This window comes from Juglans regia, chromosome 2, assembly GCF_001411555.2.
Source record: "Juglans regia cultivar Chandler chromosome 2, Walnut 2.0, whole genome shotgun sequence".
Lineage (NCBI taxonomy): Eukaryota > Viridiplantae > Streptophyta > Magnoliopsida > Fagales > Juglandaceae > Juglans > Juglans regia.
Window position 1 is genome coordinate 4,131,290 of NC_049902.1, and position 16,270 is coordinate 4,147,559.

At 36.6% G+C, this 16,270-nt stretch overlaps 1 protein-coding gene across 3 annotated transcripts in view; it reads right to left on the reverse strand.

Annotated features, from left to right (window-relative positions):
* Positions 1–11,987, reverse strand: part of LOC108999228 (transportin MOS14-like) — a 31,424-nt gene extending 19,437 nt beyond the window's left edge. Inside the window, exons 1-7 of one of the 3 annotated variants that reach the window (XM_035687395.1) lie at positions 11,629–11,987; positions 3,296–3,373; positions 3,108–3,170; positions 2,883–2,930; positions 2,654–2,800; positions 1,797–1,874; positions 1,573–1,613 (exon numbers count right to left, since the gene is read on the reverse strand). In XM_035687395.1, the coding sequence (XP_035543288.1) occupies positions 1,573–1,613; positions 1,797–1,874; positions 2,654–2,800; positions 2,883–2,930; positions 3,108–3,170; positions 3,296–3,373; positions 11,629–11,751 (578 nt within the window). In that variant the 5' untranslated portion in view covers positions 11,752–11,987. Of the gene's footprint in view, positions 1–1,572; positions 1,614–1,742; positions 1,875–2,653; positions 2,801–2,882; positions 2,931–3,107; positions 3,171–3,295; positions 3,374–11,628 lie in introns of those variants that run through there. The other 2 variants (XM_035687393.1, XM_035687396.1) reach the window with 2 other exon arrangements.
* Between the last annotated feature and the right edge of the window lie 4,283 nt (positions 11,988–16,270).

Consider the following 16,270-nt stretch of genomic DNA (forward strand, 5'->3'; position numbering starts at 1 on the left):
GTGCAGCGATAGGCCACTCAAGGAAACTTATCTACAAGTTTATGGTCTAGCAAGAATGAAAGAAGCATCAATTGCAGACCTACTTATCATCTCCAATGGTATTCCCCAATGGAATGCTACATTCCTTAGAGTAGCACAAGATTGGAAAATTGATGTCTTTTCGGCATTCTTTGACATTGTGCATTCCACCCGTTTGTCAGGGGTAGAGGAAGATAAGATTTTTTGGTGCCCCTTTAGAGAAGAATATTCAAAGTCCGCTCTTTCTACCAAGCCATGACCACGCACAACACAAATCGTTTCCCATGGAAGAGTATTTGGAAGACAAAAGCACCTCTAAAGGTAGCATTTTTTGTATGGACGGCTTTTTTGGGAAAGATTCTCACTCTAGACAACTTGAGGAAACGTCAAATCATTGTCATGGAATTGGTATTGTATGTGCAAAAGAGCGGAGAGTTCGTTGACCATTTGCTACTTTATTGTGAGATTGTCATGACTTTGTGGAATGAAGTCTTTGCTTGGTTAGGACTAGCTTGGGTGATGCCAAGAAGGGTAAGCAATCTCCTCACTTCTTGGAAAGGCATTCGAGGCAACTCTCAAATTGCATTTATGGAAGATGGTCCCAATATGCCTATGGTGGTGCATTTGGAGGGGGAGGAATGAAAGAAACTTTGAAGATCAAGACAAATCAATGGACGAGCTTAGCAACTTATCTTTGAAGATCAAGAGCAGTCAATGGATGAGCTTAGAAACTTATTTTTTAATACTTTACTCCATAGGTCAATTGTAATTAATTTTCATGGCATGACTTTTCACGAATTCCTTGTATTACTAAACTAGCACACTTAGGTGTTACTCTTGTATATGTCCCGTATACTTGGGCTCTTGTGTACTCTTCTGGTCAATAAAAATTTGTTTACCAATAATAAAAACTCTTCTCATTCACTTTCATAAATCCCAATTAAAAACATATTTCAAAAAAATATTCAGATTTTCCTATCTACCTTTACAAAACCTAATAAAAACGTATCTCACAAACTCTCAAAATTCCATAAACCAAGCATGGCCATGCCTCTATGTTTTACTCTATCCCATAATAAACAACCACTGTCCACCTCTAGATACCATCACCTTTCCTTATAATGTAATGATCAAGCCGTCCTACAAAGCCAATGTTAGAAGATCCAAAGGATAAGGAAACTTCCAATCAAGTTCAAAGGAATCTAACCAATTAAACAAAACAGTTTTCCTGATAATACAAACCATGCTTTCCCAGGTGGAGGATCCTGATTTTGTAACGACTACATTACTCAAGTAATTGCAAACTCTAACTCTATTCTCTTATGGTTAGTGTCTCCAACCATGCACCACTTGTAATGAACAACGCCATAATAAAATAATTCATCTTAAAATCTCCTTTAGATTAGAGGGGTATAAGCTACTCGCCACTATTTATGAGACTACAGGACTTGCACAAAGTACTCCCCTCTCTATCTAGGGAACAAAGTTTCTGAGGGACTATTAAAATACACGCATGTACAAAACTAAAAAAAAACAAAAAAAGGAAATGCATACCCATGCTTCAGTCGAAGCCAAGACGCAAATGCCTCAAGAACCTGACAAGTCAATAAGATTGAAATGACCCAAAACCACTTAGTAAACAAGAAAAGGTGGTTACCCATTATGTCCCAAACAGCAACATAGACTCAAATTAATAAGTTCCCAAAAAGAACAAAAGCTCCCACCTGCTCCTTAAGTTCATTAATACTCAGACAAGCTGTCAAAATACTTAAAGCTACCTCCATTTGAGAAATGAGCTCTTTTTCAAATTGGCGACGTCTTTCTGGACGAGCTGCTATCTTGTAGTTATATACTTCCTGATTGCAAGAACAAAACAGGTAGAGAATCCATAGAGGCACCAAAGTTACTACCTTTCTAAAGGTATATATAATATGACTATCTGTCCCAGGAAAAAGTAAAGTGTGTGTATTATTATATTTCCTCCAAAGACCACCGAATGAAACACTCCCTTGTTTTCTCCATACTATCAATCCCTATTTAAGGGCATTGGAAAGACAATAAAGGCCACAAAATAAAGGTGTTCCTGCATTTTAATTTTAGATGGGAATTCCAATTTAAGGGAATTGGAAATATGACTTGTACAGCAAAGACTATAATGGTGTTATAAAGCGGAAACAACACTCTTTCATAAAGACAGATGCAAACATTCATACTATCGACCAGTTGGCATCAAAGGAATCTGAATTCAAACCACCTTTTCTTCTTGGTAAATCTGAACCACAATAGATGCAACAATGGGTAGCCCAAGTACACAGGGTATGTGCATGAAATATATAAATCACAACCTTTAATTAAGTGCTAAGGATATGACTGCTTATTTATGGTCAATTAAAATATTGTGTTTGACCAGAGCAGTTAATCCCACTTCTCAGGTATCATTTCTTTTACTCCACTTTCTACTCGGTCAAGGACTCAAGGGCATCCCTCAGATCTTCCATGGACAGAATTCTCATTATTTAATTTTTATGCAGATAAATTTCTTTCTTTTTTCTTCCTAAGAGATTCTGAATAGATCACCAATATATATATATATATATATATATATATATTCTCAAAATCCATACTTTATCTATACCTCAGGCAAAACCGTAAGTAGCTCCAAGAATCCAGGTATGTATTCTGGATGAGACTTCATCTCATCTCTAAGCCAATTCACGATACCACCATCTCCCCAATCTTCTGCAGGAACATACACGGCCAAGGCAGCCACAGCAATGCTAATCTACGAAGCAAGCCAATTGAGCATAATATTCTCTTGATTTCATAAAATTACAGGATGAATGCAGAGGAAATTCTAATAGTACCTGGGTTCTAACTTTAGGAGGCCCTTTGTGAAACTTTTTCAGTAATGTCTACATTGAAACATCCATGCAATCAAATCTCATAAATATGATAAGAACTTTTAAATCACTATCTCTACACGTGTAAATGATTGTTTAAATTCAGATCAAAACTAAAATCATTTCTTCACAGACTATATCCGCAAGGGGCGAAAACCTTCAGAAGATACAGAACAGATATTAACTCACATTTAAGGAATCCCTTAAGGGACGAAAAGCTTCAGAAGGAAGTTCTTCAAAATCTCGTTGTACCTGGATCAGACACAAAGGGCATGACAACACAATAAGAAGTCCATTCCCCAGCAACCATCAAATCTAAACAAGGTTTTCATTGTTCCATATTTCATATATCTGTAGCATAAAGTGTGTAAGCTTACCTTGCTCCTAAGGGTTTGAGAACAGAAGATTAAAGTTTCAAGATTGCTAGTGGCATCATGAAGCAAATTATCAGCAACCTAAAAAGGGAAAAAAAAAATTAACTAAAACAGAACACACTATGGCCGTATGGCCTTTTCCGAGAAGTCACAGAACAAGAAAGAACAATATAACAAATGCTAATCAAAACGGAACAACATGTAAAAGCATCCAATACAAATGGAATCAACACACAAAGCACAAGTAAAGAAATATACAGCCAGAACTTTGAACATGAAGACTAGTACCAATCAGATAACATGAAATTGCCAATACAAGTTACGAAAGAGGACAGAAACCAAAGATTTTTAAAAGTTCAACCAAAGATTTATTATACATATACATATGACCAATGCAAATTTATTAAACGCGCAGAATGGTGCAATCCAAGTATACAAAAAGTAACACCCAGCTAGCTAGAAGAAAACGAAAAGTATTTTTAGTCTAGAAAACTGGAGAATTGGAAGTTATTGTGAGCATCCATCCGAACATAGAGGGTGCAAAATATGATAGCTTTTTACTTCTGTCACTGTCCACTCTCAGTCTTCAAAATCTCAAGCATTGCATTCTTGTCAAATACATCACTTTAAGCATAGGGTAACCATCCTCTAAAAATCCTGGAGTTTTATGAACTCTGTAAAGATTTTGCGAACATGCCAACAACTCCACCACTCATTAAGGCATAACCCACTCAAAACCCCAAAGTCATGAATATTACTGCCCCACTAATAAACCCTTAAGCAACTCACAATCTAGCAGAAGGTGATTAAAGCTTTCCCCACTCTATTGGCACATAGAACAACACCAATCCATTACTATAACATGCCTCTTTCTCAGATTATCCATCATTAAGATCTTTCCTAAGGCTGCCAACCAAACAGCGTGTAGAAAAAACAAAGCATGTGTATATATATATATATATATCTCTCCTAATGTCAGGCTGGTATAATAAAAATTGCATCCTATTGGGGCATACTGTCAGAATTTTTTTTTATTTTTTTGATAAGTAAGAGATCAATATTATATATACGAGTGAAGTAGACATAGCCCTTGTACACAGGAAGTATACAGAAGGACCCCTAATTACATTCTAAGAGCGATAAATTAAAGACAAGAAATCATGCACATTATCCCCATGCAATACAATAGCAGAAAACCAGCACATTAAAGTGTGGAGAAAAAAATTCTTCAACTCGGCCATTGTGCGTTCCTTATCTTCGAAGCATCACGCATTTCTTTCTGACCAAATGCACCACATAATGCACAACGGAATCATTTTCCACACTGCAACCACTTGATGACAGCCTTGTATCTTCCTCTAACAACCCAACAAATCCACCACCCTCTTAGGCATAACCCATGCAACATCAACCCTTTGAAAAGTCTCATCCCACAACACCCTAGTTACCTCACAGTGTAATAAGAGGTGGTCCACAGATTCTCCATTCTTTTTACACATATAACACCAATCCATCACTACACATCCTCTCTTCCTCAGATTGTCCGTAGTCAATATCTTCCCAAGAGCAGCATTCCAAACACAAAAAAAGCTACTTTAGAAGGCACACGAGTCCTCCAAATATTCTTCCAAGGAAACGGAGTATGCTCTTGTGTTGTCAAGATGTTATAATACGTCTTCACTGTACATATCTTATGATCATAAGCCCTCCACGTCAATCTATCTCTCGGCGCCCAATAAGTCCCCATAGAATGTAGTAGGCTAAAAAAATTTGAAACAATAGATAATTCTCAGTCATGGAAATCCCTAATAAAAAGAATGTTCCACTGATGCGCCCCATGAGCAAATGACCGCACATCTGTCACTGAAGCCTCCCTATTACCTACAATGCGATATAGAGCCGGAAAAGCCCTTTCCAATGCTTGATCCCCACACCACACGTCCCTCTAAAAACTGATTCAATTGCCCTCACCAACAACAAAGCGAATTTGATTTACAAAACTTGGCCATCCCTTCCTTATAAATTTCCATACACCCACACCATACCCCCCTCTTACTTCGTTAGAACACTAACCACCCCCAGCGACACCATATCCAGTGTCAATAATTTCCTTCCACAAAGATCCCTCCTCCAAATGATATCTCCAAAGCCATTTCCCCAATAAAGTTTTATAAAAAGTTCTCAAATTACACACTCCCAACCCCCCCTTCCCAACTGAGACATATTGTCTTCCATCTCACCAGATGGAATTTCTTCTACTCCTCCATGCCTCTCCATAAGAATGTCCTAAAGAGTTTCTCCATCCTGTTCACCACCTCTGTAGGCATAGGAAATAGCGATAAAAAATATGTAAGAAGGTTAGTGAGAGCACTCTTGATGAGAGTGAGGCGGCTCCCTTTTGTTAAATACACCCATTTCCAACTAGCCAACATTTTCTCTACATTCTCCACCACCCCATTACAAATAGCTCTATTCTTGAAAATTGCTCCCAACGGAAGGCCCAGATATTTCAATGGAAGAGAGGACACCTTGCAATTTAGTAAGCTTGCTAAACCACAGATATTAGAAACCTCACCCACAGGAACCATCTCAGACTTGCGAAGGTTCACCTTATGCCCTGACACTGCTCCAAAACATAGTAAAAGTGCTCGTAGAGATTGTACCTGGCCAGCATTCACTTCACCAAAGACTAAGGTATCATCTGCAAAAAGAAGATGTGAGATGATAGTAGGGCTACCAGAACCATTGCCCACCTGAAAACCAGATAAGAAACATCCCCCAACAACCGCCTGCACCATCCTACGTAAAGCCTCCATAACTATAACAAATAAAATAGGAGATAAAAGATCTCCCTGCCGCAAACCTCTCGAACTATCAAAAAAGCCAGGGGGTGTGCCGTTAACCAAAACTAAGAACCGTGCAGTTGAAATACAATGATGCATCCATGAAATCCACCTAACCCCAAAACCGCACCTCTCAAGCAGGTATAAGATAAATTCTCAATTCACATGATCATAAGTCTTCTTCATATCAAGCTTACAAAAAACACCATAATCACCCTCCCGCAGTCTATGGTCCAAGCACTCATTTGCAATGAGTACCTAATCAAGAATTTTTCTCCCACGAACGAAAGCATTTTGGGACTTAGAAATAATAAGTTTCATCACTAGACTAAGCCAGTTAGCAAGAACCTTCGAAATAATTTTATAAACACTACTAACCAGGCTTATAGGACGGAAGTCTTCAATAATCGAAGCCCCTTGTTTCTTGGGAATGAGAGCAATGAAGGTCGCATTAAGGGATTTTTCAAACTTTTGAAAAGAGTGAAATTCACTGAAAACCTGCATAACATCAACTTTCACAATATCTCAACAAGTTTGAAAGAAACCCATTGAGAAACCATCTGGACCAAGCGCTGTATCCTTAGCCATGCCAAAGATGACCTTATAAATTTCTTCTTCAACGAACGGTCTCTCCAGAACACTCACACTTCGCGAGTCAATTGCCTCAAAGGGCAGGTCATCAAGCTTCGGCCTCCAAGAAACCGATTCTGTGAGAAGGGTCTCATAATAATGTACAATATGGTTTTCTAACTCAAGAGGAGAAGATAGCACCTGAGAGCCTGATAGAAGTGACTCAATATCATTGTTGCGCCGATGTGAATTAGCCACTTTGTGAAAGAACTTCATACACCTATCTCCTTCTTTCAACCAAAGGGTTCTGGATTTTTGACGCCATGAAGTCTCCTCTGAAAACATAACCCTCTCCAGATCTGCCATAACCCTGCCCTTCCTCAAATACACCTCCTCCAATGTATCTCCCAATACTTCTTTACCCTCTAACTCTTGCAGTTCCTCCAACAGTGTAGACTTTTGGTTGTCAATGTGGCCAAAAACTTCCAAATTCTACTTCTTCAAGTCTTGTTTCAGAGCTTTCAATTTACTTGCAAGAATGTAACTTGAAGTACCAATAAATTGATATGAAGACCACCAAACACCCACCCTCTCTACAAACCCTTCCCATGTTAACCATATGTTTTCAAACTTAAAATACCGACGCCCCCTGTGAATACCCCCACAATTCAGAAAGATAGGGAAATGATCTGAACTAACTCGAGCTAATCGTTTCTGACTCACTTCCGGATAGTAAGCTTCTCATGAAGGCGATACAAGGAATCTATCCAATCTCGACCAAACCCGCCCATTTGACCACGTGTACTCGCCCCCCACCAGGGGGAGATCCATGAGATCCAGATCAAAAATAAACTCGGAGAATTCTTCCATATCCACCGAATACCGATGATGTCCTGATCGTTTGCTAGGAAAACAAATGATGTTAAAATCACCCCCCATACACCAAGGCACATCCCATAAAGAATACAAACCCGCCAACTCCTCCCACAACCCTCTCCTATCCTTGTCTGTGTTAGGACCATAGGAGCCTACAAATGCCCATTCTCATCCATCATCCACATTTTTAAATAGAGTCGCAACCGAGAAATATCCAATACACTCCTCAATCGACTCAACCACTCTTTTATCCCACATAAGTAACACTCCACCTGAAGCTCCCAAAGAGGCCAAATAAGTCCAACCCACATGCATGCACCCCTATAAACTTCGAAAATTTTTCCTATCAATAAATCGCAACTTTGTTTCTTGAATACACACCACATCTCTCTTCCATATCCGCAATAATGATTTGATACGAAAGCGTTTATTGCGATCATTGAGACCCCGTACGTTCCATGATAAAATCTAAGACTTCATAAAAAACTACATTGCCCCTTCCACTAAATCTATCCATTCCGCCACTTCCTTCTTTTACATCATAATTAATAGAGCAAGTAAGCTTTTTAAGTTCCCTATCCCGTTTAGAGGCTGACTTCAAATGGCTAGCCTCAAGAGCAATGAGGAGAGCCTTAAATTGTTCTTCATACCCTCCAAACGAAATCTCAATGACAGCTTGAATCTCCTCTACTTTCTTGAAGACTCAATTTGACGAACTACTCCCATATTAGAGCAAGGAGGGAGTGTATACAAAGGAGTTAAAATGGCCCCCTCCTCGCCAAAACTGGCAGGAACACATAACGCCAGTTTCGAACCACACACCTTCTCTAGCTCAAAATTGCAATTTTCAAGCCCAACCCTGGGTTCAACACTGGATTCAACACTCGATAAAACCCTCAGCGACAATTCCGAGCCACACACTCTCTGGTTGAACCCCAACCTTATTCCCCTCGAAAGAACCCATCTCCAGAGAAAACAAACCTATCGAAGACCTCAGTTCTTGCTTCGACGATTTTGACAGCACTATTGTGCCTCCTTCCGCCACACACGACTGATTTTGCACCTTCACCAACGGCAGCCCACACATCGGCGACAGAAAATCAACCGTCGAAAGCCCATACATTTCCGACTCCTCTTCCATCTCGCCCTCCTCGAAATCCTCCCGTCTAGGTGACAGCACTGACACACCATGATGGTCGACCAGGACCGGCGTTCCTTTCTGTGCCAGTACGGAGTCCGTCAAAGGACTTAGCAGCATCGCAAACGCGCGACTTAGTTCTGGGTCCGAGATATCGACAGGCAACTCCTGAACCAATATCTCGGGAGGTAGACCCTGCAAAGCCCTCCAGGCCTTCTTTGGGCCTACGGCCTGACATGGCCCATGACTCTTCACCAGCCCGGCCTGCCACACATTACTGGGTATTGAGCTAGAGCCCTTCTGCCTCTGGTCCGAATCCTGGCCCATAACTTTTGAACCCAAAACTAAGCCCATGTCCAACACTTCCTTCCCCTTAATGCATCGTTTAAGTCCTAGAATTTCTTCCAGTAACATCCCCACTTTAATCTCCATGCCACCCAAAACCCTTAACAAATATTCTTCATTTGGCCCCAACGATTTCCTGCCATCACCCCCACACCTCTGCACGTCCTCAAACACACCAAACACTACTCCACTCACTTCACACTATCGTACCTTCTATGCTTGGAGCACCTCGTTGTACGTCCTTGAGGCATCTACCTTCAGCAATGGAACACCACCATCTCCCTTAAAAACCTTCAACTTATCAGCCTGGGAGGACCATGGGACTCTGTTTTGCCCACTCAAACCAGAGGAATTAGCTGTAAGTTCCTTCAAAATGGCTCCAAATTTCCTCCAACCCTCCCCCTTCTTACCGTCTGGAACAACTATCATCCCTCTCCTCTTTCCATGCCCAAACTCCGAAAGGGAAAAAAAACTACCATAGATATTACAGCCCCTCTGCACCATTAACATAGAATTTCATGTTCTACGTGTTCTAAGAAACTTTGAAAAACCCAACGACACCACACATTCCTTCACTATAAAGCCCAACCACCCCAAAGCTTCATGATCCAAGGAGATGTATTTCACCACTCGACAGCTACTCTTAGTGATTCTCCACCACCTATCATTGTCATTTCTAAACGCAAATAACTTCTGTTCAATAAAAACCTCACTGTGCATTCCCTTCGAAAACCAACCAATACACTAACACACTAATCACCGACTGGACTACACTGCAAACTAAACAACAAACTAATCACCACAAGGAATTATTGCCATTGAAGAGCAAAAAAACCAACGAAGCAAAAAAGTGTACGGCGATAAAATGTTTTAGGAGAGAGAAAAATGCATTGAAAATAAAGACCCCCACTGCTGAAACTCTTTGGAAAGAAAATGACATTAAAGAAGAATAAAATGTGAAGCACCCTGTCAGAAATCAGCAAGTGCTGTGCAATTCAGCCTCCTTGCATTGGGATAATTGAAAAAACAACAGGAAGGTAGTCTTCTAGGTGTTGGTCACCCATCACCCACCTCATATCTAGTAAAACAAGAGGAGTCCCACACTCACTTCTAATATTGTTCAACTTTTTCATCTAATTATTACCTAATCATTACAACTTTCCCAAACTTCCAACCAAAATACAAAAAACAATTCAACTTTTTCAAATCCCAAAACAAAAATTATATTAAAAAATTATATTCTAATAATATTTTAACTTTATAATATTTTTATTCAACTTTTTCTCTCTCATTTTCCAAAAACCAATAAAACATATTAACTCATCCCATTGCACTGCTATTCACAGATTTTTCATCTCATCTCAACATCCAAATGAGGCCTAAGTAGTTCCCAAAAATGAGTTAAGCATAACCCTAGCCCAGCACACCAAGTGAGCCTGAGCCCTCAATCTCAAGCCCAAGCTGAAATAGCTAAAGCTTGGCTCTTTTGCAATCATACACCAAAACATATAAAACAAACAAATCGATTCAAAATTAATGCCAAAACGCATAGAACAGAATATTTCTCCGGTTATATAGTTTTTTTAATGAACAATAAGTTACATAATTTTCTTTAATTTTTTTTTTTATTGGCACCGGGTGTCCGAGAACAGCGTCTCGACTAATTCCGGGGGTGCACAGACCCTCAGTAAGAAGTAGTTTTCTTTAATGAACGATAAGTTATAGTTTACTAAAAAACTAAAAATACTCTTCCCCAGTGTACAAGAATAGAATTCATGTGACTGAACATTAATGTTGATTACTACATCTTAAAACATACAGTAAATGAATTAGAACAAAAGACTTTCAAGTTAGTACATAAATTACTGAGATGAAAATCACACTGTTCTATGCTCAGAAGATGGAAATCGTTGAAGGCCTTTAGTGAGAAGTATAAAATGAGAAATCAAAAAATTTAGTATATTATCTTCCCATTTTTCTCTCAGCAGCCAAGCATAGTACGACTGAAGGATAAGAAGAAATCGTTAAAGATTTCCTATAGTTAGAAGTATAAGTATAAATGAGAATTCAAAAAATTTAGTACATTATCTTTCCCTTTTTTCTCTCAGCAGCCAAGCATAGTACGACTGAATTCGAGTGCAGGCCTTCGCGTAGTTGCCAGATACTTATATTATTCAAACTTGTCAATTTGCTTTCGTTTCTTCACATTTTCTAAGCGACCAAACAGACCATACGTGGCTTTCATGACCCCAAAAAAAAACAGTGGACCGCTACTCAGATTTCAAAACCGAGCCCTAAATGAAACACATTCGAAAAACGCACGTGCACCAGTTTTTCAAAAGCAATCCAAGCATCAACTTGTGAACTTCTCAAATCCAGCTCCATCAGTAAAACAGCAAAACAGAACCAAGCATATCATAAAAACCTCCTAAATCTATCACAGATAAATCAAACATAAAAAATAAAAAGAAAAGTACTCTTCTTGACACAAATCGAATCCCCAAGCTTCCAATACCAAGTGAAACCCCTCGACTCCAAGAAGCAAAAAGTGGATAGCGAAGTACCTGCCAGGCGTCGAGGGTGCGCTGAAAATCTTGGAGCCAGCGATCTGCTTGCAGACGAACCGTATCGTCCGGGTGATGGTAGAGAGCGTTTAGGGCTTCTTTCACCGTGTTTTGGAGCTCCATGCTCGGCTCACGAACCAGAATTCTGAGTTTAGTAAAGCTTACTCTTCTTCGATTTGCGTCAGCGTAATGTTAGAACGATCTCTCTGCCTAATATTATTTTTTCTCTTTTTTTCAATTTCTGGATAAAGAGGAGTTCTTTTGGCGCCCCGGAGGAGAGAGAGAAATGACGTTTGGGGGATGACGACCATGAAGATCGGTGGTGTTTCGGAAGGAATTGAATCTGTATCCGCCGTCCGATCTGTGTTTGTCCGACTCTGTGGTCAATAACAGTCCTTCAAATGGACACTTGCCTCGCAATTAATACATATAATATTTTAATTAGCTGCAAATTATTATTTCATCCCACTTGATTTTTATTAGGTAAATTGATCTTTTTTTTATATTTTAAAAATTTTAAACATAATTAGGTAATATAAACTCATAAAAAATCAAATCAGAGGAGAGTGTAGTTTGTAAACTTGTTATATTTTTATATATAGTGTAAAATCGAAAAGAAATTTCTTTTTTTATTAAAGAAAAATTCTAATATTCTAACCTTCACCTTATTTATTTAGGATTTGTTTAAATAATGAGATGAGATGATTTTAAATAAATTGAATAAAATATTATTAAAATATTATTTTTTAATATTATTATTTTAAGATTTGAAAAAATTGAATTATTTATTATATTTTATATAAAAATTTAAAAAAATTATAATGATGAGATGAGATAAAACCGTTACTGTATCGGAACCTTAATCTAAAATAATACAATAAACAACAATTTGGAAGAGGAAGAGAAATCTTGGAATGAAAATGTTAGATTTACAATTTTTTTTATAATAATTTATAAAGTTATGTTTTAAATTATGAGTATTATTTTTGTAAAATAATTTATAAAAATAATATCACTTTATATAAATAAATTTATTTTAAAACATTTTTATAAAAAATATTATAAAAAAAAGTTGCGTGTATTACTATTCATCTTAGAAATCAAACGTGTGAATAAGGGTTTCATCATAACCTTAAACAAAAAAAAAAAAAAAAAAGGGTTCATCATCCAATGGAAGACTGCCATGTCAACCTCCAATTGCAGCAGAAAAAAATATAACTAAACTGAATTATGCCCCCAGCCTTCTTGAGCTATTCTTCCCCAGCTCATTCTCTATCCTGAGTCATTTCTGTAGACAAATTCGTCAAGTGTTGCCCACTTTTTTTTTTTTCCGCAAGTTGCTAATGATATAATAAACATAAACAGGTGTTGCCCACTTGCTTGAAAATAAAAATATTTTGGACCAGCTACGTGCACCGAGAAATTCCACTGAAGATTTCTATTAGAATAATGTTATATGTAATCCTAAAGTGCGTAAATACCGTATAATCATTTTGAAAAATAGTAAAATTCACTATTAAAAAATAAATTTTTTTACATATAGGTCTCATATATATTCACTTTTTTCAAAGTGATTCTGCAGCGCTTACGCACTCACGACTGTAACTATCATTTCTCTTTCTATTAGGGGTGTGCAATCGGGCTGAATGTTTTCTCGTCCAGACTCAAACTTGTAAATCCGAGCGGTTATTCACCTGGATTAGACCCGGGCAGGATGAGATGAAATCAAATCCAGTATAGACCCGGTTACATAACCGGATTTGTAATCGGATCTTATCTAAAAAAAATAGAAAAAATAACTTAACTTTTTCAAATCTCAAAACAAAAATAATATATAAAAATTATATTTTAATAATATTTTAATTTATAATATATTTTTATACAATTTTTATCTCTCCTCTCAAAACTTTATAAAACATATTAACATAAATCATTTATTAATATTCACAAATTATTTCACTACTTTTAACAAATCATCTCATCTCATTTTACTATCTAAACTAAATAATTTCATCTCAACATCCAAAACCACGACTTAAGATAAAAGGTTTGCTAAAATCTTAACATTAATCATGCATGTATGTAGTACTTTTCTTTTTTTTTTTTTTTTTTTTTGAAGCTGCCTTAGATTTAACCTATTTGTTATGCAAATATATTGCCTTCCAAAGGCACATTTTCACAAACTTCTCGAGTACTTATTCTTACACGTCGAAATCGTATATATACCAACATTAAATAACATGCATGGGTAATTCGGGTCCTTCAGGTGTGAGTGGTGTAATTCGAAATGATCAGAGTGAATTTGTGTGTGGCTTTGCAAACTTTACAGGCAATAATTCTAATAATGTGGCGGAAGTGTTGGGTTTATTATATGGTTTACATAATATTCGTGATCTGGATATTCAAGAGATGGAAATTGAAATAGATTCTATGTTAATAATTAACTGGCTGCAGGCAAAAAGATGTGGGTTGTGGTATTTGGAGGATTATTGAAATGAAATATTACAATTACTTGACGGGTTTAGATTTTCTACAAATCATTCTTATAGAGAAACCAATGCGGCGGCGGATGGATTGGCTCGTAGTGGAGCAAAGGTCTATAATGGATTATGGTTTTCATTTTCAAATTTACCGTTGGAAGTATTATTAGATTGGAAAATATAGGATGTCCTTATATGAGGATTGCTCGTTCATACGTATAGTTTTTTCTCTTTCGATTGTTATTATTTCTAATTTTTAGACCTAGGTTTGGATTGTTTGTTTATTTGATTCACCAAGTGTAAAGTTGTTTCCACGGTATTCCTCCACCATAAGTGAGGTTTTCTTCTGAATAAAATTGGGACAAGACCACTCATGGATATATGGTCTTGTCTTTTCTAAAAAAAAATGCATACATGAGTGATTGTCCCATGCAAGACTACTGGAAATTTCTGACATATTTTTCACTAGTTTTATGATAAATTAATGTTTGGAGTAGCATTCCCCACCAGAGTTAATCATAATTTATGGTTCCTAATATATATTTTCTTAATTTATCACCGATTAAGTAATTACTAAGTAATCTGAAACAATCAATTTGGTTAATTTTATATTAGAGACAGATAGTATTGAGTCTTGCATCTTGATATTGTTGTGATGTATTATTACTTATTTTGTTATTTATAAATTGATGTTTTGCATTGTGATGTAAACAATAATATAATATGTAGTATGTATGCATTGTGTGTGTCGATGTATTATTATTTATTTTATATAAAAAAAATCATAAAGACTTATAAAAAAAGCCTTTTGAATTGTTAAAAAGATTAAAAAAAAAAAAAAGGTAATAAACCTGGAGATCCAGTTACAACCCTGATATCTGGGTTTACATCCGGTTATCGCTTGGATTTTTCCAGGTGGATAACCACCCGGTTTTTAAAACCCGAATCTAATTATGGCCAAATATCTAGATCCGGTTCTACACCCCTAGTTTCTATCGACAATAAAAAAAAAAAAATCTAACATTTTTTTTTAAATTACAAATTCATTAAAATACTCTTCCTTAAACATTAATTAAAAAATGACAATTGATACAAATGCTCAATAGAATTTGTCGGTGAAAATATCATTTCCCAAATATTTTAGCATTGTTTCAAACTCAAACTCAGCAAGCAAAATCTATTGCGCAATAATCAGGTTCTGAATCTATCACGCAAACTCCACAACCCAAATCTCATTTGATCCACTAGAAATTACAACCTCATATATTCAAATCAACGTTATTCGAAACTTGAAATCAACTTGATGCAAAATAGCATAACCTGTGTTTGAAAGGAGCCACAAACAACTCCAAAAAACAAACTTGATCTTTACCAAAATTCCTAAACTGATTACATAGTCCACATTTGTTAACATGAGACTTAATCTTATACAAGACTTAATCTTAGCATTATAAAACATATTAAGTCTCTGTGCTTAGGACTTTCTTTTCCTCGCACTTTTAAAATTGTTGAAACAGATATTTCTAACCTTGGCTATGGGAGAATCTTAAAACAAAGAATATCGTCTAATCTTGAATAAATTATTCGTTTTCATTCAGGGTGTTGGGACTCTGTTTAAAAGAATTATAATACCATTAAAAAAAATTTGTAGTTATTGTATTATATATTTCAAAATTTCAAGATGATTTATTGAACAAAATGTTTTACTTTGAATTGATTGCAAAATAGCCAAGTAAATTTTGATAAAAAAAAATGTGAAAAACATGACTTCTAAGCAAATATTTGCTAGATGACAAGTTATATTAAATATTTTTTATTTTGATATTGAACATATTAAGGGATAATCTAATTATTTTCCTAATTTTCTTTCTCGAGAATTCTCACAGAGAAAATCATGTCATCTTTAAAATCTTGAATGAATGAATATGACTCTTTTAGAAACAGCTCACGGTATGTTTTCGAATGACAACTTGTCTAAAGAATTTTGGGCTCAAGCAGTCGACACATCTTGCTATTTGGTAAACCGTTCTCCAGCCACGGCTATTGAATTGAAAATTTCATACAAAGTATGGTTTAGTACTCCTGCTGATTATTCTAACTTAAAATGTTTTTGTTATTCTGCATATTTTCATGTGAATGAAGGTAAACTTGAGCTAAGAGCA